The sequence below is a fragment of the Canis lupus genome, chromosome 29, assembly GCF_048164855.1.
Source record: "Canis lupus baileyi chromosome 29, mCanLup2.hap1, whole genome shotgun sequence".
Taxonomy (NCBI): domain Eukaryota; kingdom Metazoa; phylum Chordata; class Mammalia; order Carnivora; family Canidae; genus Canis; species Canis lupus.
Genome location: NC_132866.1, coordinates 6,970,012 through 6,994,024, shown reverse-complemented (window position 1 = coordinate 6,994,024; position 24,013 = coordinate 6,970,012). Strand labels below are relative to the sequence as shown.

The 24,013-nt window shown below is 38.7% G+C and overlaps 1 protein-coding gene across 11 annotated transcripts in view; it reads left to right on the top strand.

The window, feature by feature from the left end:
* Window positions 1-24,013, top strand: part of ZRANB1 (zinc finger RANBP2-type containing 1) — a 57,232-nt gene that overhangs the window by 29,719 nt on the left and 3,500 nt on the right. For 2 of the 11 annotated variants that reach the window (XM_072804952.1, XM_072804954.1), the window contains 7 exons: window positions 8,840-9,027; window positions 13,869-14,022; window positions 16,767-16,838; window positions 17,390-17,588; window positions 21,277-21,397; window positions 22,590-22,719; window positions 22,823-23,052. In XM_072804952.1, coding sequence (XP_072661053.1) covers window positions 8,840-9,027; window positions 13,869-14,022; window positions 16,767-16,838; window positions 17,390-17,588; window positions 21,277-21,397; window positions 22,590-22,719; window positions 22,823-23,052 — 1,094 coding nt within the window. Of the gene's footprint in view, window positions 1-3,798; window positions 3,900-4,660; window positions 4,783-8,839; window positions 9,028-13,868; window positions 14,023-16,766; window positions 16,839-17,389; window positions 17,589-20,073; window positions 20,307-21,276; window positions 21,398-22,589; window positions 22,720-22,822; window positions 23,053-24,013 lie in introns of those variants that run through there. The other 9 variants (XM_072804960.1, XM_072804959.1, XM_072804957.1 and 6 more) reach the window with 8 other exon arrangements.

Genomic DNA, 24,013 nt, shown 5'->3' with positions numbered 1-24,013 from the left:
GTCCTTGTATCATTGTTTTTTTTAAAGTTTAATTGTGGTAAAATACAAGTGACAAAACCTGCCATCTGAGCCATTTTTTTAAAAAAGATTTATTATTTATTTATTTAGAGAGTGCACAAGTGGGAGGGGTAGGGAGAAGGAGAGAGAATCTCAAGCTGACTCCCCACTACGCATGGAGCCCTACATGGGGCTCAGTCTTGGGACCCTGAGATGACAACCTGAGCCAAAATCAAGAGTTGGACACTTAACTGACTGCACCATCCAGACGCCCGTAGCCATTGTAACAAAAAAAATTTTTTTTAAGATTTTATTTACTCAATGAGAGACAGAGAGAGAGAGAGAGAGAGAGAGAGAGAGAGATGCAGAGACATAGGCAGAGGGAGAAGCAGAACTCGATCCCAGGACCCTGGGATCACGACTTGAATTAAAGGCAGATGCTCAACCATTGAGCCACCCAGGTACCCTCATCATAACAATTTTTAAGCATTTAGTTCAGTGGCATTAAGTACATTCGTATTGTTGTGGAGCCATCACGCAACTACCCGTCTCTACAGCTTTTTTTGTGTTACAGGACTGAACTCTGTATCCCTAAACAAGAGATCTCACCTCCTCCCCCCCAACCACCATTCTGGTTTCTGTCCCTGCATTTAACTCCTCGAGGTACCTCACCGAAGTGGGATCATACAGTGTTTATCCTTTTGTGACTGGCTTGTTTAATTTACTGTAATGTCTTTAGAGTTCATTCATGTTGCAGCACATGTCAGAATTTGCTTCCCTTTTAAGACTGAATACTATAGTATGTATATCCCACATTTTGTTCAACTGTGGATGAACATAGCATTCTTCTTGTTTCATCATTAGATAATATGTACTGGCTTCTTGTAACTGTACATGAGGGTTTGGTGTATTTTTAAATAATAAAAGCAGAGCATGCTCATTGAGTATTTCAGAGAAAAAACTATGAAAATAATGTATAGCATCAGCAGCTAGAGGATATCTGTCATGTTATTGTGTATTTTCATTTTTTTACATTTACTTATTTTTAAGTAATTGAAATTGTACTGAAATTGTACTTTTTTGTTGAACTTTGTTTTGAATTAATTAAAATGTTTTCATCTTTATTTTTAAAAGATTTTATTTATTCATTCATTTATTCATTCAAAAGATTTATTCATTCAAAAAGATTTATTTATTCATGAGAGACACAGAGAGAGAAGCAGATACACAGGCAGAGGAGAAGCAGGCTTCCTGTGGGGAGTCTGATGTGGGACTTGATCTCAGGACCCCAGGATCATGACCTGAGCCACCCAGGTGTCCCTGTTTTCATCTTTTAAAAAGTGAATGTGTAATAGGGCATTAATTTGCTGTATTTTAACATGCCCCTTAGCCTTTTGAGTTATTTGAATAGTTTTTATTCTGATAGCATTAACAGAAATTGTTAGCATTTCTATTTTCTTAGATTCCCTGACATGGGATCACATGGAAACAACATGAACATATTAAAGGTAAATAATTTCTTGGAAGAACTTCCCAGATTGTATCCCATCAGCTAGGTGAGAGCACCAGGGCAGCTGGGCCTTTGCTGGGGTGTGTTAATAAGGCAGGAGTACTGTCTTGTTTAGTTATTTGTAGTTTTCTCTGTGAATTGTTGATTTATATCTTCTATTTTCTGTTTTATTCTTAGTTATATTTCTAAAAATATGTACTGTACAGTCATATCTGCTGCAAATTTTCTCCCCCCTCTTTTTTTGTATGAGGAGAGTTATACTAAAGACACTTTGTTTTCTTTACAGTGTTTTAGATTGTACTAAGGATTAAAATACTTTTCCAAATTCTATTAATATGATTTATTGGGATCCCTGGGTGGCGCAGCGGTTTAGCGCCTGCCTTTGGCCCAGGGCGCGATCCTGGAGACCCGGGATCGAATCCCACGTCAGGCTTCCGGTGCATGGAGCCTGCTTCTCCCTCTGCCTATGTCTCTGCCTCTCTCTCTCTCTCTCTCTCTCTCTGTGACTATCATAAATAAATAAATAAATAAATAAATAAATAAATAATAAAAAAATAAATGGAATTATACAAGTGGCTTTTAAAAAAATATGATTTATTAAATTATTTCCCCATGGATTTGAGTGGTTCTATTATACAGAAAATGATTCTGCATGGTTTGTTTTGAGGCTCTTTGTGTTGATGTTTGTTTTTACATCAGTATCACACTTCTGTTTAAGTAATTATGGCTTTATTATGTATTTAAAAATACGGTAAAGCGACTATTCATCCTGTTCCACCTTCCAGTTGCTTTCCAGAATTGACTTGGTTTTTGCCTTTTCTTTGTCGGTCCATTTATTTTCACACTTAGGTATTAATGGAGTGTTTTCCCAAGCACTATGAAAGAAGTCATGGCTCTTAGCTTGTGCTCTGGTAGAGGAAGATTAAATTCAATAAATCAGTATAGGGTGATGAGTTTGGTAGAAGGAGGATAAGATGCTAGAAGAATATATATATACCCTAATTTCATTTGAAGATCTGGAAAGGGCTTTCAGGAGGAAGTGACATCTAAGCCAAAACCTTAAAGAGAAGAGGGAAGAATGTTTTCATCAGAGGGAATTGCATGTGTGAAGACCTCAGAGTCAGGAGAGGAAACTGATGAAGTTAGCAGGGTTGATGTTTAGAGTGGGAGCTGTGGGGCTATTGTTGAGGGGGTACTGCTTTGGGATAATGCTGAACCTTTCAAGGCCTCTTGACGTGGTTAAGGAGTTTAGGTTTTAACATAAGGGCAGTGGTAAACATGTGGAAGGAGACTGCCTTAATCAGATTTGTGGTTTAGGAAGATCACTCTGGTCCTAGACTAGATTGGAAGACATGCTGACCACTTAAGAACATTACAGTAATCTAGGTGAGGGAGAGTGCAGTCCTGACTGCAACCCCTGGAGATGGGGTTGGGCGGGGGTGGTATTTGAGAGAGACTTTAAAGTCAGGATTGACAAAACTTGGCAAAATCTATATGGGGGTGAAGGGGAGAGTAGTTAAGAAATATATCCTGGGTTTTGGTTTAGACACTTGTATTGGATCACTTTTCCTAAACATGGGAGACAGGAAGTTCAGTTTTAGACAGGATGTAGCGAATCTGTCTAATGAGTAGTTGGATATATGGGGCTGACGGTTTTGAGGAAAATCTACCACTCCACTTAACATGGATACTTAAGTGGCCATAGGTGTTTCCTGAAGCTGTAGAACTTTCTTGCAGTGGCAAATCATGGGGATGTTCTTGTTTTGTGCTTCAACCTGGGGATCTTATCAAGATGGACTAAGCAACTGTAACATCTCTTCCATTTTGATGATTCTGTATTCTATCAGTATTTTTGGCTAGAAGAAGAGTTACATGGACATATTACGTACAGTGTGTAATGTTATATGTCATAAGAGTTTTTTCCTTTTATAAACTCTACCATGACTTGTAAAAGAGAGTGCCTAGACGATTCAGTAGCCCCTCCAGGACTACCTAAAATAGTATAATTCTAAAAATCTTAAAATTTGGTTTCAGATTCATCCAGGATAATGTGGCCTTGTGGCAGGTGAAATTTTTATTTGCAGTAAGAAAACTTTTGGGGACTTGACTTCAGTGGTGAATGTGGTTTTGATATATACTACTTTATATAACTGGAACCATAGGTTTTTAAGAAACAATATCCCCTCAGTTAACTCTTTCGGCAATATTTTCAGTGACCTTTGTAATTGGAACTCATGTTCATTTTCTTTAACTGTTAACACTGGCCCTCATCCCTAATTCCCTTCCCAAAGATAACTTTGTGACCTGTTCCTTTAAGTCCTTCCGTGGTGCTTTCAGCAATCATTCTTCCTGCATGGCGAAATCTTTCTTCTGAAGGTGTTTGTCGTTTCAGGTATTTTTTCATGATTTTGGGGATTTATATACTCACAGCAGTTGGGTTGTTCACAGTCTAATCAGAGATGTAAAGATATCGGAGCTCCAGAGTATAAATTATATTTGGCATAGTTTGTCATTAATAATAGAATATTTGAAGGCCTTAATTAGAGATTATTTTGACTTTTCTGTCATTGAGTCTTTTATTCTAAAGAGGATGTTTTCATAATGGAGTTTATTGACTGAATTGAACAGGAGCTTATCTTGATATAGTATAAAGAATTTATCTCCAATTTGTGATTTTTCATCTCAGTTTTTGAAAAGGTTATTGTTCTGTAACACTATTCTAGGAATAGAAGTGGTAAATTCACTTGCTGCCATTGGTTATCATGCGAATAATACCTCTAAGAGGTGGTCTGGACTGCTCACACTATTCCTGGGATTGCCACTGAGCTTGTGCCAATTTGAAGATGCACTTTAAAAATATTGGCCATTTTATTTAAAAAGCATCTCATATTTGAGTATTGAAGGAGTTAGCTGTGAATATGAATATCTAAGCCAAGTTCGTCATTGAACTATAGCCAAATGGTTAGGAATATAAAGAAAAAGTATTACTGGGTGGCATAACTTTTTTTTAATATGCAAAACCACCTAAGTGAATTAAACTCTGGGTAGAAGACAACTCTCCAGACATTGTAGACAGCACATCTGCATCTTTCTGCTGACCATGGTAAAGCACATTGTGAACATTACCACTTAAAACTAACTTTTCTCTTTAAGGGCTCCTGAAATTGTGCCAGCTGACTCCAAGTCCACCCTGACCCCACAGCATAAACCATGCTGTGATGTCACAGCTACCATAGAACTCCAGGGTAGTGTTGAGCTGGCCCATGTGGGCTCAGGTAAGTCCTGGCTTTTTTTTTACCATTTGGCATTCTTTTCAAAGTTAGTTACCATTATGATTTTATGTCATAAAAAATATAAGGCAAAACTTTGAAAACTGTGCCATATATGGGGGAAAAAAATAAGTCTGTTTTCTAAACATCTATGAGCCAGCTCCATATTCTAACCATCGGAGTTCCATAGTAGCTGTGAAGTCCCATGAGTTGTGTCCTGTGGCTTCAAAATTGTTAAATTCCACTCCTGGCCCAGCTTATAGAACAATACAAACTTTTTTTTTTTTTTTTAACTTTATAGTTTGTAAGATGTAGTAACTTTTGTTTACTCTTAGGTCTTAATGTTTTAAAAGTATGTTAACTTTGCATTATCTGTAATTATGCACCATTGCTTAGTTAGTTATTCATTCAGTCAGTTTTGAATGTGTGATGATACTGTAGGTTAGTTTTATAAAGTTAATCTTCTCAGAGTGCCTTCAGCTGTCCTTTTAATTTGCAGTCATAGCACAGAAGAAAAAGGGACAGAACATGTATGTAATAATACATTTGTTAAAATTTTCAAAAAACATGTTTAAGATGCTTTAGTTCACGCTTGGAAGTGTGAGAAGTCAGTAACTAGGAAGCATGTATACACCATCATCTCTCTTCCATTGAAATTGTTCTGGCTTTTCTTGGTTATTGTTACATGAAGTGAGATTATACCTCTTGCGTTTATTTTGCTGTCTTTTCCTACCAACCAGCCTTCTCCCCTTTTCCTCCTTTCCTTTATCCCCTGATATTAGAGGTGGTAAAAAATGTTACATGAAGAACTCAAAAGACATTTTAAGTTGTTTTGCATATGATCTGATACTTTGTCCACCTAAGTAGAAAACTTTGGTAGGTAAAACTTTACCTTATCTGAGTATGGGCCATATCCTTTTTAATACCCTGCTTGCAGTAAAAACCCATCTGTCAAGAAGCTGTCGAAACTTTAGTCAGTAGCTGTCATTGAACAATGTGTCATAAAGATAGACTAAAAACATTTGGACTGTTTGGTGACAGTCTCATGACATTTGTAATAAATGTACTTCTCTTTGTAGCTGAAAACTCACTGGTAACTGAAACTAAGTTCTTAACTATAGTTAAAGAAAAGAATGGAATCCTATATTCCCAAAACATTAGATGATATTTTTCTTTGAGATACTACTTTGTACCTGTACTTATATTGTGTTTTTCATGTTCTAGAAGATTTGGAGGATTTAGTGCTCTATTCTTCAATAGAGCACAAACTCTATTCTCTTCATCCCCATTTTCTGACCCCCTGGGTTTACTTCATGCTGGGGAGCAACAGCATACTCTGTCTGCAGTTCACTGCAGAGCTGGGGGATGAGGGAAGTAATTGTTTTGGTATTTTGGATTAGGACAAATAGAAATCCTGTTTTTGTGTGTATGTATCTTCTTTATTGAGATAGAATTCATATACTGTACAGGTTCATCTTTTGAAGTTCTGTTTATATTTTTTAAAAATGCTTAATTTGAAGCCAGACTGGGTGACATCGTAAATCATAATTTCAAAGCACAGTGTGTCACCTTTCTTGTGCTCTCTGGTCTGTACCCCCTGTCTTTGATTATGTTAGTTTCTAATTATAGAAATCTCTCACAACCGTGACCGAGGAAATGAATTTTTCTTTTTCTTTTTTTTTTTTTTTAAAGATTTTATTTATTCAGGGGAGAGAGAGAGGCAGAGACATAGGCAGAGGGAGAAGCAGGCTCCATGCAGGGAGCCCCATGTGGGGCTCTATCCTGGGACTCCAGGATCATGACCTGAGCCAAAGGCAGACGCTCAACCACTGAGCCACCCAGGAGTCCCAGGAAATGAATTCTTAAGAATTTCTAAGAGAAGATTCTTCAGACATGAGCTATATGGTGAGCTAGCTAAAAATAGTGAAGACAGTGATTTAGAAGTTGGTTGGCAATCATCTTTGGGAAACAAAAAAGGTATGTGGATGCAGGCACATGCACATGCCTGAATAGGTACACATATGCATACATGTTCTGTGCACGTCTTCCTCCTCTGTAGCTTTTCAGGTCAATTGATCAGTCTTTTTGGTCCTTGAGTGGCTTTTCTCATGTCATAGAAAGAAGTTTTATAAATATATATTTTTAGGCTAAAGCTTATAAAAGGTGCAGTGATACTGCAGGCACCCAGAAATAATGAAAGCTTTGATAAATCATACATGAAAAGTAGTTGCTTTCATACGGAAATACCCATAGAAGGAAACAGAGTAGGAGAGCATATTTAGTTCTAAAAAGATGAACCTCATTAAATTCTAAAGTTACGAGCTCTCTTTGATTACTTTCATCTGTTCATTAAAACAAGCAGAAATTTCAGAGTTCTTTGTGTACTTGACTATTTAACCATAGATTTCTTTCTTTCTTTTTTTTTTTTTTTTAATTTGAAGTAGGACTTTCTATATCTATTTATAAGGCCTGCCCTTTGAGGAAGATTCCTGCCAGCCATATCACATTTTAGCGTACCACGATTTAGCCCAGATGATTTTGCCAGGGCACTGGGCCTAAAGGCTCTTTCCGTTTTGGGGGCGGGGGTGACAGCTGTACTGAGGTGTTTATATTGAAGAATGTATTAACCTACGTGAACCATGAAAATAAAAGTTCCTGTAAGAAGGTGTTCTGGTTTCATATCATGGATTCTTCACCTGAAAAATGTGTCAGAGGCAAGGTGTTCTTTTTTTGTGGAGTGGGTCTGGATTTGCAGAAAGGATCTTTGACCAACAGAGTCTGAAAACATTTGAAGCTGGCCTTTTGTGGCTTAAACGTGGTGAGAAAGGACTGTTTTGAGTATAGGAATCATGTTTTTACTATCTGTGTTTTTCATATTGCCTAGCATAGTCCTTTGCATGTACGTCATGGGGATTCAATGAACATGGGAATTAAATTATCATTTTAAAGTTTTTCTATTTTAAGCAACTGGGAGAAATTATTGCATTGGATGAATCTGTTATGCTCACAGAAGTAGCTCTTATTTCTCTAATTCCTAATTCAGGATGGCCATTAAAAATGATTTTTAAGAAGATACACTAAGAATATTTTTAGCTAGTATTAGTGTTTTACCCAACAAACAGATTTTTCCTGATATAACTTAGAAAACACTAAAAACTCTTTGGTCCTACAGTCTTGAGTGTGTGTGTGTGTGTGTGTGTGTGTAACACTGTGAGTAAATTTGAAGCTTACCTTTATTTTTTGCCAAGGCTATTTATTCATAGATATGTACTGTACAGCTTTAGTAAGCAGGAATACTGTCTTCACCTAACATTAATTTGTGTTAAGATTAGTAACACGATTTAGTGGGAACAGAAAGTTCTTTATGGATTATAAAAAAGTGATACTTGTTTTATCTCTCTACCCCCAACTGGTTTGTAATGTTTTATTTTGGCCTATTTTTGTTCTAACTCATCTGGTTCAAGTTTTACTGTATTAATACTTAATGAATGTAAGGAACACATGGCTTTGAGAGGTTCTGAAATCAAAATGTTGCTAATTTTAACTATACTGAAAATGGTTTAATTACTCTGAATTGTTTCTAGCTAAACAACAATATGGAAGGTCCAGCATTTGTTTTGATTCAGCTTAAAAAATGCAGTGCAAAGGGCGAGAGAGCCCAAAGCCAATAGGAAGCAGCATATCCCCTTCTCCTTGGTTTCTGTAGAGTCAGGACCAGAATAGGTAGTTTAGTGTCTTCTGTAAAGTCTACTTCCTCACACTAGGATTACTGATCTTTGATCCAATCAGTATATTCTAATGATACCTCTAAACCTCAACCAGAGCATGGAGCCAGCACTGATGTGAAGGTAAGTACCTAAATAGGTAGTTCTAGTTCTGGCAAGAAATTAAAGGGAGAGGAGTACACTAACTTTTCTTAATATTCTTCAGGACATTTAAATGTTGTCTCAGGGTCCAGGAATCCTAGAGAGACACTTAAAAGGGTTTAGAGTGAATGCATCAGGTTTATGGTTTTTGAAGAAAAATAGAATTAAATTCTTTTCTATCTTGTTGCTTGTTCTAGGGGTTGTAGAAGGTGATTTAGCTGCTATAGAAGCATACAAGTCATCAGGAGGGGACATTGCACGTCAGCTCACTGCAGATGAAGTGCGCTTGCTGAACCGTCCTTCTGCTTTTGATGTTGGCTATACTCTCGTACATCTGGCTATACGTTTTCAGAGGCAGGATATGCTAGCAATACTGCTTACGGAAGTGAGTATGACATTTTGGTTAAATGTTGTTTTACATGAAGGAAATGTGTTCATTAGTTTTTATTTTTGCTTTTCTAAACTGTAATGCTTTTTAAAACTGTTCTTAAATGTTTTAGATTCATCTACTCCCTTTATAAATTCACACTAAACTTGAGACTTCAACAGTCTATAATTCTTAAGGGTATATGCTCTTAAAACAGGACATTTTGCCACAAGATTTTAATCATCTGTTTGATTAGAAGAACACTAGGACATAGCTTTCATTCATTCACTCAACTAATATTTATTGAGTAAATAATATGTGTGTGTGTGCAAGATACTGTGCTAAAGAGGGATGTGATTGGTGTTGGCTCTTCCTTTAGTGAGTATCCAGAGGAGCAGAGAAATAAATAGGTAATTCTGTACAGAGTGTGTTCTCATAGATGTAAATGCCAGGTGCTGTGGGAGTACTAGAGAAAGTGTTTTGGGGTATCTTACCTTCTCACTTAGAGCAGGTTACATTGTAGTGGAGGTCTGAAGGAGAAGTAGGAGTTTGTGTCATAGGTGGGTGGAAGAGAGAGGGAGTTGAGGAAACTTTATTCAGAGGCCCTGGTGGTAGTGTTTGTGGTGATTTCAGGAACTTTCAGGTGCTCAGCATGACTGTGATGGTGATTGGGATCTGGAGAAGGAAGCACTGTGGAGGGTCTTCTAGGCTAGGGGATTCAAAGATTGTTCCTAGGGCCATGAACAGGTCTGCAGAGTTAGGGAGAGGAGCAGGGGAGTGGCCAGATCACAGTGTATTTTGGCTGCTGTGGATTAGAGAGGGGGAAGTCTCGGTAGGGCGGGCATTACATGACGCTGGCAAGGGCTCTGCTGGAACCAGAGTCGCAGTGGCAGTGGAAGGAAGTTAGGCCGGTTTGACAGAACTGGTGGGGACAGAGTCAAGATTAAGTGGATCAACTGGATGTGGGGAGTAATGGAGAGAAGGGGGATCAAATTGGTTCTGAGTCTTTGGGCTTAGATAACTACACAGATGTCATAAATGACTGCAGATGAACAAATGATTCAGGATATGACCATATTATCCGGTTAATTCTTTTAACAATAAGATAAATAGAGTGCAGGGGGTCAGATCAGTTGAATATTGAAATTTTCAGGCAGCCGCAGTGGCGCAGCAGTTTAGTGCTGCCTGTGGCCCGGGGTGTGATCCTGGAGACCTGGGATGGAGTCCCACGTCGGGCTCCCTCCCTGCATGGAGCCTGCTTCTCCCTCTGCCTGTCTCTCTGCCTGTCTGTCTCTCTCTCTCTCTCTCTCTCTCTCTTTTTCTCTCTCTCTTTCTCTCTGTGTCTCTCATGAATAAATAAATAAAAATTAAAAAAAAAAACATTCCAGAAAACTAGTTGAAAATGGCTCTTAAAAAAAAAAAGATTGAAATTTTCTCAATATACATCTTCTGTGGCATGCATATTTGCATATCCAAATTTGCCCATATTGAACAAAATTGGTTGTGGAATGTCCTCCCAGTGGAATGGATGCTCCAGAGGATGGAACTGAAGGGGCCAGTATGGAGATTACGTTAAGGGATGTGCCTGCAGAGAAAGCACAGAGCCAAGTACTTTTTGAGATCAGAACAGGAGAACATTATATTTTTTGAGATACGTATCTGGGGTCAGGGTTTTTAAATTGGATTATAGGGTCTGCAATATTCACGATACAGACCCAGGTGGTGTGAACCACTATGTACACAGCACTGGGAGGGTTTAAGGAATATGATTGAAATGGCTAGCTGTAGTTCAACGTGGTAAGCATCCAGTGACACCAGAGGCACCTATAAGAGGAAGGGCAGGGCTTGAGTGAGACCTGTAGTGAAAACAAGGGGCAGGTGTGCTGTGGCTAGAGAAAGGGACTGCTGGAAAAGCAGTGTGATTAGAAGGACCAGAGTTCTGGAACAGTTAGAGGTAGTTCCTGTCATATTTGAGGTCTGGCTACATTTGCGTTGTGTATTGGCAGGGCCAATGTGTGGAGCTATAGTTGCTGGTGGTGGCAGGAGACAGGATAGAGGGGGCAGCTGTGAAGCAAGCCTCAAGTGGTTAGTAGGCTCCTAGGCTGCCCTCAGGCTGGTAGAGGGCTGTGAAAAGGTTGGAATGACAGTCCTAAGTCACTGCCCTGAGAGCGTCTGGGGACTGACGGTGGGAAGGCAGTAGAACCTCAGGGTACTTTCTATTTACTGTCTAACAGATCACTTCCACTTAGCAGCAGTTGTTATCTCCATGCAGTTTCTGAGGGTAGGGAATCCAGGAGCAGCTTGATTGAATAGTTTTTGGCTCAGGGTCTTATGAGCTTATAGTCAAATTTTCAGAGCTGCAGTTTTCAGAAGGCTTGACTCGGGTGAGAGGATCTGGTTCCAAGCATACTCACATAACTGTGGCGGGGGGCTTCAAATCCTGGTACGTGGGCTCCTTCAGAGGGCAGGTTTCACCAGAACAAGTGATCCGTAGGACAGCCTAAGAGAGTGCATGGAAGCTGCAGGGTCTTCTAGATGGAACCTAATTTAGGAAGCAACTTATCAATTTTGCCATATTCTCTGGAACACATAGACCAACTGGTGCACTGTGGGAGAGGGGGAGCGGGGTGGATTTCCAGGGAAAGAACAAAATTGGTTGTGAAATGTCATCTCAGTGGAATGAATGCTCCAGAGGATGGAGTTGAAGGGGCCAGTAGGGAGATTATGCTAAGGGATGTGCCTGCAGTGAGAGCACAGAGCCAAGTACTTTTGGGATCAGAACAGGAGAACATTATATTTTGGAGATAGTATCTGGGGTCAGGGTTTTTAATTGGATTTTAGGTCATGGACTCTGTTGGTAAATATACTGTTTCTTTAAATGCTTAGAATAAAAATAAGATGGCAAAAAAAAAAAAAATAAGATGGCAACAGAAATCAGTTATATTCTGACAGTTTTTTCAGAATAGTAGATTTGTGATATATAAGAGAATGCATTTTATTTATTTATTTTATTTATTTTTTATTTTAATTTTTTAATTTTTTTTATTTATGATAGTCGCACAGAGAGAGGGAGAGGCAGAGACACAGGCAGAGGGAGAAGCAGGCTCCATGCACCGGGAGCCCGATGTGGGATTCGATCCCGGGTCTCCAGGATCACGCCCTGGGCCAAAGGCAGGCGCCAAACCACTGCGCCACCCAGGGATCCCAGAGAATGCATTTTAAATATAGACAGGAGGTTAGTGAAAATGAAGGATTTAAATTTAATGAAAATTCTCACTCAGGTTCACAGGCCCTTGCAAGTTCATGTGCCATAAGTTAAGAATTACTGGCCTAAGGAGATGGTTGAGAGTTGTAAGGTTGAAAGAGGCTAGTGGATGAAGGATAGGCTTTCAGGGACCTGAGCTGAAGGATGGCAGTGGGGGGTGAGGGGGCATGCTTGGAGACTCTTTACCAGCTGTAAGGTTTCTCTTGGAATGTTTGCAGTATTCATGATACAGACCCAAGTTTTTTAAGAAACAGTCTCAGGTTTCTGGAAGGAGGCAGAGGGTTAGCTGATGAGAATAAACTTTGGGAACTTCGAACTTACTTTGGGATCCATTTAACACCGTTTCTTGAGAAATAGTTATATTCTGAAAACATTGACATCTCATTTTCCATAATTTGTCACATGATGATTGGGTTCATGGAGTTAAGAGGTAGTGAGAATTTCATTGTTACTGGTAATCCTGGCCAATAGAATTTATCAAAACTGAGTTTTCATATAGGATTTTTCACGATATGATGTCTGATGCTTGTGTTGGTTATGCAGAGGTTTTGAAATGCTGTTTACTTACCTTAATAAAAATTATAGTTAATTGTTCCCATATATTATATAGATGACATTAATAGTAAAGCTGACTCTTTGGCTTATTGGTACATATGCTCCAAACTCCACTTGTGACTAGAAACTTGCCTTTGGGAAGGTTGTCCAGGTTTGTGGCTGTGGTCTGTAGTGACAGAGACTGGTTCACACCAGACTTATTTCCTCTCTAGCAGATACTTACCTTTGATTTCAGAATTCTTTGTATGCGTATTTCTTGAGCTCCATAAAAGGAATACACCTTAAAAGTAAAATTATATCTTTGCATCATTCGTTGCAAATCCATCATTAAAAAGGAAAGAAAAGGAAAGTTCAAGCCATGCCCTTTCTAGAAGTTCTCCATCATAGCGCTCACTATATCACTGCTCACGTTTCATTCCTGTCAGGCTGGCTGTACTTCAAAGGTTTGTTGTCTGTTCTACAATTGGAGAAGCCCAACTGCTTTTTTAAATATTCAGAGTTATAACAAATGGGGAGGGATTTGAGGTCAGTGGAAACTAACCCTTTAAAAATATCATGCTTTCTTTATTCCACATTGGGGTACTTGAAGTATTCTTAACCCAGCAGGAGAAGAGTGTGTGTACTTTCCTCTTTCTCCATGAGCTGGAATTTCCTGTTTTTTAAGAATACTTTTATGGCAGGCATGATGCTAAGTCTTACTTAGGTGGTTTTCTGTCCTCCCTCCCTCTCTTAGGATGAACCTTTGTGAACAACACCATTTTATGTATATTTTTACATAAATCTTTATATATGTCCTTGGGATAAATTCCTAAAGAAGTGAATTTCCTGAGTTAGAAGGTAAAGTGTTTTTCTGGCTATTTTCCTGGAAAGGTGTACTGGAACATACTTCCACTGGTGAGGAAATAATCCCTAATCTGTTTAAAAATTAAACAACATCCTGGGTTACTGGGAAGGTTTGGTAATTTCTCTTAAATACTGTTATTTTCTGCTTTCTTTAATGATAAATGAGATGCAGAGGAAAGTTTCTTTTGTATTTAAGGTGTCTCAACAAGCAGCAAAGTGTATTCCAGCAATGGTGTGTCCTGAACTGACAGAGCAGATCCGGCGAGAGATAGCTGCCTCTCTTCATCAGAGAAAGGGGGATTTTGCTTGCTATTTTCTAACTGACCTTGTAACATTTACGTTGCCAGCAGGTAACTCCAAATTTCAATGTGAAAAGAAATTTTCACTTTATTGGAATTCTTTTTTTTTTTTTTTAAATGTGTGAGTGAAATTGTCTCTCTTAGAAAGCAGATAACTTAGCCTATTATGTACATTTTAAATTATTTGACTACCCTATTTATCATGCAGGTGACCAGTACAAGGGTTCCTCGGGAACTTATCCTTCAGATCTGTTAGGAACGTAGCAGCTGATAATAACTGACTTCTATGTGGGCCTTAGATGTTTTTAAAAATCTGTTTTACCCATTTATTTTTCTCTTCAGTTTTAGTTTAGGACATTATCAGTGTACTTTTTTTCCTTTTTCATGCTTGTTTTAAAATTACAGAGGTATTGGTTATTGGTATTAGTAGATAGGATTAGAACCCCGGCTTTTGATGGGTGGAGATTATTTGAATCAGATACTGGCATTCTTTTGAAAGTGTCATTATTATTATGTTCTTCACTCATTATATTAATTTCTACTATGTCTGTGAGGCAGCTTTTCATTTTTCAGTTCAGACTATCGGAAGTGTCTTCCAGGCTGCTTTTTGTCTTTGGACACTGAATAAATGCACCAAACATCAGAAGTTTCTAAAACAAAGCTTTCCTCTTGCTTCTGAGTGTCTTGAGCTTTTATATTGACCCGAACAGGGGCATTTACAAATGGTAGGAAGATAATAACTTAGCCTTAAAAAAAAAAAAAAGACTACTTGAGAGATAAAGAGAAGCATGAGCACAAGCGGGGTGGGGGTGGGGGACCAGAGGGAGAGGGACAAGCAGACTCCATGCTAAGCCCAACATGGGCCTTGATCTCACGACCCTGAGATTATGACCTGAGCTGAAATCAAGAGATGGACATTTAACCGACCGAGCCACCCAGGCACCCCGATAACTAAGCCTTTTAAAATCAGACAAAGTTCAGGCACCTAGGTGGCTCTGCCTTTGGCTCGGGTTGTGATCCTGGAGTCCTGGGATTGAGTACTGCACCGGACTCCCCACAGGAAGCCTGCTTCTCCCTCTGCCTAGGTCTGCCTTTCTTGAGTAAAAATAAAATCAGACAAAATTCATTTGAAATGCCTTCTCTGTACACTTAAGCTTATTCTGGTGATGTTTGGATTTTTATTTTGACTTGAAAATAGCCTAAATTTTTTAAAAAATTGTTTTTTAGGGTAATGCTTTTTTACTCTAGACTACTCCATTAGTAAGAGAACACAGCATGGAGAATTTGAGGAAGATGACAAAAACAGAGATCCGTGTGTACCAATAATTAATGGTTCGTTAACTTTTATAAGAAGATTCTAAAGTCTGAAAACAATAGGCCTAAGTAGAAGTTGAGAGTGCAGCGAGTCAAGGGCAGATAAATATTTGTATGTTGTTACTGTTTCATCAATCTGAATATCAGATAGCCCTGTTCTTTTTTTTTTCTTTTATTTCTGTTTTACCAAAGGATAATTATCCTATAAGATTGTCAAATATTTCAAGTTATTCATTGTGATTTCGTATATGCATACATTGTGAAAGAGTTTCCCCCATCTAGTTAATTAACACACCTATCGTCTCACATGTTTGATTCATTTATCTGTTTTGGTGAGAACATGTAAGTTCTACTCTGCTGACAAATTTCAGTTATATAACATCTTGTTATAAAATTCAGTTACCATGGCTTTGACAATAGGTGTTCAGCCTTATTCATTTTATAGCTTGAAAGTTTCTGTACCCCTTTACCAATCTTTCTTTTTCCTCACTTCCCCGAACCCCTGGCAATCTTTCTTCCCTGTTTCTAGGAGTCTAACTTTTTTTTTTTTTTAAGAGTTCACATGGATATGGTACCGTGCAGTATTTGATTTGTCTTTCTCTGGCTAATTCCACTTAGCCTAATGCCGTCAGGGTCCATCCATATTGTTGCAAATGGCAGGATTTCTTTCTTTTACCTGCCTGAATAACATTCCATTTTTATACTTCCCCTCTCCCTCAATCTTTATTTATTCATCCATTGATGGACACTTAGATTGTTTCTATATCTTGGCTATTGTGAGTAATGCTGCAGCACACATGGGAGTTCAGAACCTCTTTATTATCCAATTTTCATTTCCTTTGGATATATACCCAGATGTGGGATTGCTGGATCATGATTATTCTAACATTTTGAGGAATCTCCCCACTTTTCTATGGTGGCTATACCAATTTACATTCCACTAACTGTTCACAAGGGTTCCCTTCTCCATATCCTCACCAACATTATTATCTCTTCTTTTTATGACAATAGTTGTATGCAATTATTGGTCTAAATATTATTCTTTTTATTATTTTTTAGATAACAGTTTTGATAATGACATACAGAAAGGAAATCTTTTACATTATATTTACACACACATACATGCATGTTTTTTTTACAGGAAGGCACTTGACTGTCTTCACTGGCTAGGGCTTTTTTTTTTTTTTTTTAAGATTTTATTTATTTTAGTGAGAGTGAGTGAGCAAGCCTGAGTAGAGGGAGGAGGAGGGGGAGAGAATCTCAAGCTGACTCTGTGCTGAGCCCCTGATATGGGGCTTGATCTCAGAACCCTGAGATCAAGCCAGGAGCTGAAGCCAAGAGTTGGATACTTAACTGACTGAGCCACCCAGGCACCTTGGCAAGGGAATTCTTTTAGAGGAAGTCACTGTTAGATGCTCGTATCAAATTTATTAAGTTATGAGACGTAAGAAGATCTTTTAAGTCTTTTTTTTGCTTTGTAGATATTGAAGACTTGCCTCCAACAGTCCAAGAAAAACTATTTGATGAGGTGCTTGATAGAGATGTTCAGAAAGGTAAGTGTGGAATTAATGAGTGTGATTTAGTTCAATTTCTATTAATTCTTTGCTTTGTAAGGCTTGGAACAGTTCAGTGTATGGTTGACTTGTTTTATTTTTACTTTAATTGAAAATGTATAGTCCTTAAGATCATTGTCACATTGTGCTGTTAAACATGTTCATTCTGTTAATTATCTTTTGATAAAACTGGGAAAAAAAAAGTTAAGAATGCTCATTCATGGCTCTTTAATGGTGATGGAGTAAATAAAGGTATAAAAGTTTTTAAGCCTTGGTTTTCTCCTTCTATTCTAGAATGAGTATATTTCCCTGTTAAACATTCTTAGCAAATAAGTTGTAAAGAATATAGAAGTTGAGAAAAAAAACTTAATCTAGAGCCATAGATGTTTCAGCTACTCAGAAGGTTTGTATTTGAATTGATCAGATTTATTTATGTGTTTAATGGTAAATAATACATAAGCTTATCAACATCCAGAGAATGGATTCTTTCCTCCAATGAGTAGTTCTAAATTGCATGAACATGAACATGTTACTTCCAATTCCTTGTGTAGAGTTAGAAGAAGAATCTCCAATTATAAACTGGTCTTTGGAATTGGCTACGCGTTTGGACAGTCGACTGTATGCGCTTTGGAACCGAACTGCAGGAGACTGCTTACTTGATTCAGTGCTACAAGCTACCTGGGGCATTTATGACAAGGACTCGGTGCTTCGGAAAGCCCTGCATGACAGCCTGCATGACTGTTCACATTGGTGAGCTGGTGTTCTTCCCTGTGTAAAGCCAGGCATTCTCTTGCTGAATCATTTCCTTATACTGTTGGGATACTTTTCACCTGTTACCTTTACTTTGGAAGCTATGGGGAAAACTTTGGTTTTGCACATTGAGACACGTGAAACATTTTGTTGGCTTTTATACCTTTATGCTGAGCTTTTAAATAGATACTTTTGAAGTTAAATATTGATAAGATCTTTGCTCATGTTTTTAAGTGTTATTTCATATTTTTGTTTAAATTTAAAAGATTATGTTGGCATTGTATTACAAGATTTTTTTCCTTCCTTGGGCACATAGTCTTCAGACTACATTTTATTTTGCAAATTTTGAAATCCACAGTAAAATTTAAAAAATATATATATATCAATGCAACAAATCTCAGGGTTTCCTTCATTGGCTTGACCACTTGTTAACACTTACCCAGGGACGCCTGGGTGGCTCAGCAGTTGAGCATCTGCCTTTGGCTCGGGGCGTGATCCTGGAGTCCCAGGATTGAGTTCCATATCGGGCTCACTGCATGGAGCCTGCTTCTCCCTCTGCCTATGTCTCTGCCTCTTTTTCCCTGTCTCTCATGAGTACATAAATAAAATCTTAAAAACAAAACAAAACCCAACAACAACACAATCTATATGGGCTTTGCTTCTACATATGTAAGCAACTCTCTTTGCCAGTTAAAGTCACCATGATGCTTTTTTCCCCATCAGTAAATCAGTGTGCATCTTTGAAGAACCAAGATAGTCTCTTACCCAGCTGAGTCCACAGGACCACATCTAAGAAAATCAGCAAGGACTCTGTTATCCATTTTATAGTCCATATCATATCTTCTAGTTATCTCAGAAATGTCCTTTATGTAGACAGGTTTCCTGCTATCTGAAAGTAGAGCATTCCTGGGAAACCTTTTGTCAGCTGAAGTGGCATAAAGCAAAGATGCAATTACCATCTCGTGGAAGTGAAAATCCTCTTCAGGTTTCTTTTCAGCTAGCAAGAACAGGTACTAATGTAGGTCTTTCATAAAAGCAAAGGGGCATGAAGCAAACTTTCAGATAGTAGCAGAAACCTGTGTCTTATTTTTTACCCAGCATCCAACCAGGTATATGACTGGTCTTGACTTAATGGTATTTTCTTGGTTCTGTATATACATTGTCTCAGTTGTCATAAGTGAGAAAAATTGAGGGTGAAAGAAGCTAAATTAATTAAAGTATGCTCCCCCCCATACCTAATTGAACACGGTAATGATAACGGCCTTAATCCAAAAGATGTTACTACCCTAGTACCTCTTATGTAATATCTGAGCATTTACTAGGTAAATTTTGTTGTGAGTATTTAGGGATTATGTGAAGTCCATTAGAACATAAACTCCATGAGAACAGAGATTTTGTTGTGTTTCGTTGTGGAAGATGTAGTGCCTCCAGTAGCCTGACCTAGTAAGTACACCGTAAACACTACTGAATGAAAGTACTCTCTAGAATTTGAAAATGAGAGCAATTTGATCACTTTTTTGATAGCTAAATTATAAATCAAAGCATAATACAAAAGAGGAAAAATTTGAGGTCACCTGAAAAAAATTAAAACGCTTCCTAGCTGGCAAGCCTAGATGGTAACCTGATTGGATGTATAATATGTACAGGCATACCTTGGAGATAGGTGGATTTAGTTCTAGACGGCTGCAATAGTGAATATTTTAATCAAGTAAAGGAATATTTTGGTTTCCCAGTGCGTATAAAAGTTAATGTTTCCAGTATATTATAGTCTGTAGTCAAGTGTGCAGTAGCCATTAGGTCTTAAAAAAAACTATACGTTTTAATTTTAAGGTCTCTGTTGAGAGACCCCAGCCATCATCTGAACTTTCATTGAGTCCCGATCTTTTTGCTGGCGAAGGGTCTTGCTTCAAGGTTGATGGCTCCTGGCCGATCAGGATGCTGGTGGCTGAAGGTAGAGGTGGCTGTGGCAGTTTCTTAAAGTGAGATTACAGCGAAGATTGCTCCATTGATAGACTCCTCATGAATGATTTCCCTATAGTGCGTGATGCTGTTTGATGGCATTTTATCCACAGTATTCCTTTCAGCATTGGAGTTGGTCCTTTCAAACCCTGCTGCTGCTTTATCAGCTCAGTTATGTGATATTCTCAATCCTTTGTTGTGATTTCAACAGTCTTGATAGCATTTTTGCCAGGATTAGATTCCTTTGCAAAATAAATAAATACATAAATAAATAAATAAATAAATAACCACTGTCGTTGCTCATCCATCACAAGCAAGTTCTCATCTGTTCAAGTTGTGTCTGGAGATTGCAGCAGTTCAGTCCCATCTCTAGGTTCTACTTCTCATTCTAGTTCTCTTGTTATTCCCACCACATCTGCAGTTACTTCCTTCTTTCAGGTCTTGAACCCCTCAAAGTCATCCAGAGGGTTGTAATCTGCTTCTACCAAACGCCTGTAAATGTTAATATTTTGACCTCTTTCCTTAGATCAGGAACATTCTTAGTTGCATCCAGAATGGTGAATCCTTTCCAGAAGTTTTTCAGTTTCTTTTGCCCAGATCCATCTGTGGAATGGCAGCTAGAGGCTTACTTGGAATAATGAAAGTCGAAATTACTCCTTGATCATGGGCTGCAGAATGGATGTTGTGTTAGCAGCAGGCATGAAAACAATCTGATTGTCCATCTCCATCAAAGCTCTTGGGTGACCAGGTGCATTGTCGGTGAGCAGTAATAATTTGAAAGGAGTTTTTTTTTTTTTTTAAATAAATCTGGGGGGGTAGGTGTCAACAGTGGGTTTAAAATATTCAGTAAATTATACTGTAAATGGATGTACTGTCATTCAGGCTTTTTTTAAAATAGAGTATATTTAGCATAATTATTAAGGGCCCTGGGATGGCCCTTAAAGTCACTAGCTGCATGAGCCCCTTAACAAGAGAGCGTGTCCTTTGAAAGCAGGTACTGACTTCTCTCTAGCTATGTCAGTCCCAGAAGGCATCTTCTTCCTATAGAAGGCTGTTTCATCTACATTGAAAATTTGTTTAGTGTAGTTACCTACATTCATTATTTTAGCTAGATCTTCTGGAGAATTTGCTGTAGCTTCTACATCACTTGTCAGTTCACCTTACACTTTGATGTCTGGAGATGAGATGGCTTCTTCCTTTAAACCTCATGAACCAACTCTGCTACCTTCAGATTTCTCTTTGATGGTTTCCTCATCTTTCTGAGCCTTCATAGAGTCAGAAAGATTTAGGGCCTTGCCCTGGAAGTGATTTTGATACTGTTGTGAATACATGGGCTATTTCTAGTTTATTATTTACACAGTGATCAAGTAGTGAATACTAAATAGTAATGTAGAAATGTAGCATCTTTATATCCAGCATCTCAGATGATTCTGAGTGTTTGCTTTTTGGTTTTTAACCTTTAAACCAGTAGTAGACAGTTGAAATTGATTGTTCTTATCACTAATATTTAAAGTTTTGGTGAAAACATGTTGGGTGGTGAATTAAATTATGTGTGAGAATGTGTTAAATGATGTCTGCTAGGCATTTTTAGTTTGAAAGTATATTGCAAACTGGGTAAGATTAATAAAATTGCTGTTCTCTTTACAGGAATTGCTTAAAGACAGACTCCATTAAATAAATGATTAGAACATTTATAGAAGGCTTATCTTTTGCAATCTTGCTTTTTTAGGTTTTATACACGTTGGAAAGATTGGGAATCATGGTATTCTCAGAGCTTTGGTTTACATTTTTCCTTGAGAGAAGAACAGTGGCAAGAAGACTGGGCATTTATACTCTCTCTCGCTAGTCAGGTAAGAATGCTTTGAGGCATGTTGCTTCTGTGAAAAGCGTAGGCTACATATATGCGTAAACTGTTGGAAACATTGTGGTAGACATGAAACTGTGCTTGATTTGGCTTGATTTGGGTTCTGGCCGTGACTGCTGTCAACACTATGACCATAGGCAACTCACATGAAGTGATTAGAAACTTTGAAAATGAAAGTCATTATGATGATTTAAGCATTCACCTACCTTTTCAGATTGCTCTTCATTCATATTGTCCTCTTAGGAATGTGGCTTTATGCCTGTTTTATCTACCTCCTGGTTAGCTCCTGTTCTGTCTGAGGGGCACTTAACCAAGACCATTGAGCTGATGGTAGGTAGGCACTCTTGTGTTGGTGCTCTGTCTGCCGTCAGGCCTGGAGGGTGAAGCTGGGATCTTCATGAGACTTCCAGGGGTGAGGCTCTCTTTCCATGTGATATATGCCAAGAAGGAGGTGCCATGGCTGACAGGAGGAGGGATTTCTTTAAAATTAACCTGGGAATGGACTTTTTATAAAAACGAATTATGTAGGGTTGTTCCTCTTAGACTCTAGCTTTCATACTAGTTTTATTCTGTGAAGCACATTCAGTATGCTGAATTGTAATGTTCAAATATACACACAACAAACCATTCCTTATCTTTGCAGAAAGCACCATGATTAATTTGAACCCTGGCACAGTGGCTGTTTTACATCAGCAACATGTACTTCCTGAAAATGTGTTGTCAGAATTGTTATAGAGGGATGGTAGTAGACCTGTTTAGTATTCTTGCCATTTATGTTTGTGTGAAATAACAGCTCATCTTTTTACTTGGAGAGGACCTTGTCATAGGTGCAGTACTCTGACAGGTGACAGCAAGGATGGAATGACGCCACCACTGCCTTACTATCTGAATCTCTTGTTCCTGGGATCAGTATTTAACCAAATCCATTGGGTTTTGGGTTTGGATTGTGAAAGAGAGTTGTATACGTAGACTTCGCAGATTTCTTTTATTATTTCATTGGATTTTGCTATTTGAAGAAGTTAATGCCTCTTTAGCTTGACAGTATTATCAATTAAAAAAAAAAAAAGCATTGATCTCGTGTACTGAAGGGGAGCAGCATTGTGTTTTGCACATTAGTTTTCCAGGGCAGCAATAAATGTTTTAAAGAGAAATTGCTTTCTTTATTTTATTCTGTACAGCCTGGAGCAAGTTTGGAACAGACACACATTTTTGTACTTGCACATATTCTTAGACGACCAATTATAGTTTATGGAGTAAAATATTATAAAAGTTTCCGGGGAGAAACTTTAGGATATACTCGGTTTCAAGGTAAGCCATTATTCAAGAGTATTTTAGAAGTCTCCTGTTACTTACCATGCAGCTTGCAGCTATATGCTGATAATCCCATGGCAACTTTCTTTCCTCCCTCCAGGTGTTTATTTGCCTTTGTTGTGGGAACAGAGTTTTTGTTGGAAAAGTCCGATTGCTCTGGGCTATACAAGGGGCCACTTCTCTGCTTTGGTTGCCATGGAGAACGACGGCTACGGCAACCGAGGTGCTGGTGCTAACCTGAACACAGATGACGACGTCACCATCACGTTCCTGCCTCTGGTTGACAGCGAGAGGAAGTTACTTCACGTGCACTTTCTCTCCGCTCAGGAGGTAAGAGGCACGACTTCCCCATGAACCTACTTGAAGCCGTGATGCTGCCCCAGAACCCAACTGGGAACATCTTTTAGGAGTGGCGTTCTGTGCACCTCCGGCTCTACCAGTGAATCTGGGCCTGGCTGTCGTTGCTTTCTGGAAGTATTGGTCAGCCAGGCCGGGACTTTTACCTTCCCTGAGCTGCTTTGTAGGTTGTTGGGTGGAGATGCAGCAGTGATGTGAAGACAAGAGCCCCAGCCCTGATGCAGTGACGGGTGCTGAGTAGAAAACTAGAAAGATGGGATTGGGGGGCGCTCCTGGGGCTTATGATTGAAACCTGGCGGTAACAGGAGGCATCTGAGGAGGTGCTGCTGCTGAAATAAGACCCACAAGAGAAGAGAGTCTTACAGTGTGGAGGGAGAGAAGAAAGCCATAGGGAGAGGGTATTGCAGCGCCCTGGTGTGATTTGTGGGGAAAGGGGGTTGAGGGGCTAGGGATGGCAAGGGGCTTGCCAGTAGCCTTTTAAAACCTTGGCTTTGGGAAGCTGGGAAGCCTGAGACCATCTGTCTGGTAGAGGAACACTGGCTGCTTGGTGTGGAGACTAGGTACTTGGAGCAGTGGCGGAAGCAGGCACACTGGCTCAGAGATGGGTGCAGCTGCAAGGGAGAGGGAGGTGGGCAGGCAGGGCTGGCGGCAAAGATGCGCAGAAAGAACACTCTCAGGAAACCCATATTCTTACAAAATTATTGTTTTTTTTATTTGATATACTAATAATATAAAACTTTTATAACCATGACATTAAGAAAAGTAGACCGTAATTTTTATACTTTCATTCTGTAGATACTTTACTGAATAAACTTACCTTGTCACGTGTTTGAAGCTGAGACTTTGTTTTTCTAGCCTTTTCTTTGCCAAGATCAGTTTATTAGGTAACATTGGGTTTTTCCTCTTCTATCAAACAGATGAACTCATTATTAAT